The sequence below is a fragment of the Peromyscus eremicus genome, chromosome X (genome assembly GCF_949786415.1).
Source record: "Peromyscus eremicus chromosome X, PerEre_H2_v1, whole genome shotgun sequence".
NCBI classification, from domain to species: domain Eukaryota; kingdom Metazoa; phylum Chordata; class Mammalia; order Rodentia; family Cricetidae; genus Peromyscus; species Peromyscus eremicus.
In genome coordinates, this window is record NC_081439.1 from 132,816,918 (window position 1) to 132,821,060 (window position 4,143).

The window sequence follows — 4,143 nt, forward strand, 5'->3', positions numbered from 1 at the left end:
CCAGTCCCACAGCTGCTCAGACCCAACCAAGTAAACACAGAGACTTATATTGCTTACAAACTGTATGGCCGTGGCAGGCTTCTTGCTAACTGTTCTTATATCTTAAATTAATCCATTTCTATAAATCTATACCTTGCCACGTGGCTTGTGGCTTACTGGCATCTTCACATGCTGTTTGTCATCGTGGCGGCTGGCAGTGACTCCCTTTCCCTTCCTGTTCTCTCAATTCTCCTCTCTGTTAGTCCCGCCTATACTTCCTGCCTGGCCAATCAGTGTTTTATTTATTGACCAATCAGAGCACATACAGACCATCCCACAGCAGTACCTGTAATGTGCTATGTGCTGGGATAATAGAAATTAATCATAGTTTTCACCTTCAAGGAGCTCCCAGGCTGGTAATGGAGCATACAAATAATAATAGTACTAAAAATGCGTAAGCACATGTGGTCACAGAGAAGGGACACTTCCTTCAGCTGCTGGGTCAGCTATGGGCAGCCTGCATGACTTTACATGTTGGTCCTTTAGCAAGATGTAAGCAATGAGGGGTCATTTGGCCCAGAGTGGAAGGAAAGGAATCCAAAACTGAAGTGCCTTGAGGAGGATGGTGGGGAAGTTGAGTGTAGATCACAGTGTTGGCAGATTGCAGATCCTCATTCGTAATGTTAGTGCTGCTGCTTCACTTTGCATTGTTTCTTAAGTAATGTCAAAGCTATCTTTTGGTGGCACAGGAATTCAGATTCTGGGCTGCTTATTCATTTCTAATTCTATCTAGCTTTGATCAGGAAGTCTCTTATATTTGTATTCTCCTTGGTTCTTTAGCCAGAGAAGCTTTATTTGGGTCATCCTATCACCTTCTTGCTCATCAGTGTCCTCTCTGGCAGTGCTCCTGATGATGGATCAAATTGTTTATGATGGAAAACAGAAAAGCATCTAAAATGCAGAATATTCTAGTTATTCTCCAATCCATAGGAAACTCTGAAACCCTTTCCACACCTCAAAAATCTTAAGACTCATTTCATCTTCCCAAACACAGAAAAGCGAGCAGTAAGTTTCATGTGCACCCAGAACCATTCAGAAGCTCCAAAAGAGAGCATGGGAATATAAAGTGTTCATTGAGATGATTGAGTTGTTGAAAAATGGTCTGGTTACAGTTGTTGGGCTGTGCCTTTCTTTTCAATTTGTATTGGGCTGCCACCTCATCAGTTGTGGCTCACCAGGAGTCTCCTGAGGGCACCTTTGACTTCCTTGTTCCTCAAGCTATAGATCATAGGGTAGAGCATTGGGGTTATATTGGTATAGATTAAGGATACAATTTTGTCCTGTTCCGGGGTGTAACAGGACTTGGGACGAATGTAGATGAATATTGCACAGCCATAGTGCATAATAGAGACCAACAGGTGGCCAGCACAGGTGGAGAAAGCTTTGCTCCTACCTTCTGCTGAATGAATTCTGAGAATGGCAGCAATAATGAATCCATAGGAAAACAGGATCAACAAGAAGGGTATCAACAGAATCAGCATGCAGACAAGGAACACTGCAATCTCATTGGCCCGTGTGTCAGAGCAGGCTAAGAATAGAACAGCAGGAATGTCACAGAAGAAATGGTTGATGACATGGGACTGACAGAAGGGCAGGAGGAATATCAGCGTGGTAAGGGTAAGTGAAAGTGTAAAACCGCTGATGCATGCCAGAGCCAACATCTGTAGACAGAGTGCCCTGGTGATAATGAGTGTGTAACGCAGGGGGTTGCAGATGGCCACAAAACGGTCATAGGCCATTGCAGCAAGGAGGAAACACTCTGCTCCACCCAGGGCAATGAAGAGGTGCATTTGTAGAGCACATCCAAGGACTGGCATTCGCTGGTTTTTGGACATGAAATTGGCCAGCATATTAGGGACAATAACTAATATGTAGCAAATTTCAATAGCAGATAGGTTCCTAAGGAAGAAATACATGGGTGTCTGAAGGCAGGTATCAATGAGGGTGATGAGCACAATAGTTGTATGGCCTGCTAGGGTGATGAGATGCATAATTAGAAAGAGTCCAAAAAAGAGAATCTGTAGTTCAGCCAGGTCCCCAAAGCCTAAGAGAATAAATTCAGAGCTTAAGGTGTGGTTTTTCTTCAATGGTTCCATGTTTTATTCTCCTTTGTAGAATTACTGGGCTGGAAAGGAGATTCTTCTAGCAATTCTCTAAGCTGTGAGAAATCCTAGAGCCCTTTTCACAGATGGGGATCTAGTCTGCTCTTCCAGGCATAACCCTTGACCTCATTCTACCAGCTTTTAAAATTCTGCCCTTTGTTGATACAGAATGAAAGACTGCTTGTGTGAGAGTACTTTAATTCATCTAAATATAAAGTTGATTTTCCTAGAACTTAAGGCAATGCTTCCAACAGAGATGCTATACATTTTGAACAGTTATCTGAGATAAGAGTAGAGGCTGAGATGGGTATATTAAATAAGGTTTACATGGAGACTGAGCCTGTAAGGTTATTGGTTGGAAGTGATGTACAGAATTCCTGTAGGAAGGAAGGTGTAATTAATTAACCTTAGATACTTTCAAATTTGTACATTAGTTACATTGTTATCTCCTTACCATCACCTCCAAACTCCCAGGATTTCTGCATTCAATGGGCTATGAACAGGAAGTCAGAGAGGAACACCACATACCATGCAGTAGCTGCTTTCTTCCCTGTGTCTTAGCTCTTTGTGGATATTCCCATTTTTGTGTCACCTCCTAAATGTCTCCTCTAACCTCTTGGTTGAATTAGTCCCTTCTCCATGCTCCCACAGCCTTCCAGGCTCCCATAACCACATTGTTTACTACTGATTCCTATAACTCTTTGATTATTTCTCAGTCTACCTTACCCCCTTATTGGTTCCAGAATGGCAAGAATGGTGTTTCATTCTGCTTCTCAAGCAATAGCTGTTACATATTAGGAGCATTAATAATCATGTGAGTGTAGTAGGTAGCTGTTCCAGCTTTGACCTGGAAGTACTACCTCCATTGAGGCTTCCGGTAACTGTCACGCCTATGAGGTGGGACTGAGAGGGAGCCCTTAAGACCTGAGATCCGGATGTGCCGGCTCTCTTGATTCCTGGATCCTGGACGCTGGAGGTAGACCGAGCAGAGTTTTCCAGAGAACACCACTGGACTGTGCTACACCTTTCCTGGACCCTGTAACCTATCCCTTTACTTGTAAGTTACCCCACAAAATAAACCTCCCTTTTAACTACGTGGAGTTGCCTTAATACTTCCACCAATAATGTGAGCCTGTTCACCTGTTAAGTTTCTGAATGAATGTCAGTTTCTCATTTCTTCATGCTCCACAGTTGACACCAGGTCTGGCCTAGAGAAGAACAGGTAGCAAAAGGCTAGATTAGGTTATAGGGTAGGAGCAGGGAATAAATAGGACAGAACTGGAACAGACTTAGGGGCAGTGGATGGTTAAATTAGCAATGCCTTGTCTGATTTCAGAGATGCTTACTTTCTCCTTGCCTTGGTCCAAAATAGAAACAAAAAGTTTTATTGTCAGTTTCTGCTTTCGTCCTATGCTCCCTTCCATCACAGGATGAGAAATGGGGAAGGTTTCCAGGGGTTCTAGGTATTCAGAAAAATCAAGAATCAGTAAGAGGTGCTAGAAAGATGGCCCAGAGATTAAGAGCACTTGTTGCTCTTGCAGAGAACTTAGGCTTAGTTCCTAGCACCCTAGGATGGCTCACAACCATCCCCATCTCTAGTCCCAGGGGATATAGCACTCTCTTTTGGCATCTGTGGGTACCAGGCACACACATGGTACACATACATACATGTAGACAAAACACCCATATGCATAAAACAAATTAAATAAATCTAATTTTTTAAGCATTAAGGACTTTGTGGGAGTGGGATTGCTACCAAAAGAGTTCATTTTGAGGGGATGTGACATTTCTACTAGGACCACTGAGGCTCAAAGTGGTACTAGCAAAATCAGAAAGCTGATTTTGATTACAGCTTTCTTTGGCAAAGATGGTGGTTGTACTTGTAGTTTCCATATTGGGTAGTATTTTGGTATACATTTACCTAACAGGTGCACATGACAGATCAACATGCCAACTTTTCACTTTAAAACAGAGTACTACAAAGCCTTTTTCCATGAGTGAC

At 42.8% G+C, this 4,143-nt stretch overlaps 1 protein-coding gene across 1 annotated transcript; it reads right to left on the reverse strand.

Annotated features, from left to right (window-relative positions):
• Nucleotides 1-1,199: 1,199 nt before the first annotated feature.
• Nucleotides 1,200-2,135, reverse strand: LOC131900234 (olfactory receptor 10V1-like). The gene has a single exon (XM_059251566.1). It carries the CDS (start codon nucleotides 2,133-2,135, stop codon nucleotides 1,200-1,202), a length of 936 nt encoding a protein of 311 aa, XP_059107549.1.
• Nucleotides 2,136-4,143: the final 2,008 nt, after the last annotated feature.

What these genes read in the sequence shown, in the direction of transcription:
- LOC131900234 (XM_059251566.1), bottom strand. Translation starts at nt 2,135, where the DNA reads ATGGAACCATTGAAGAAAAACCACACCTTAAGCTCTGAATTTATTCTC.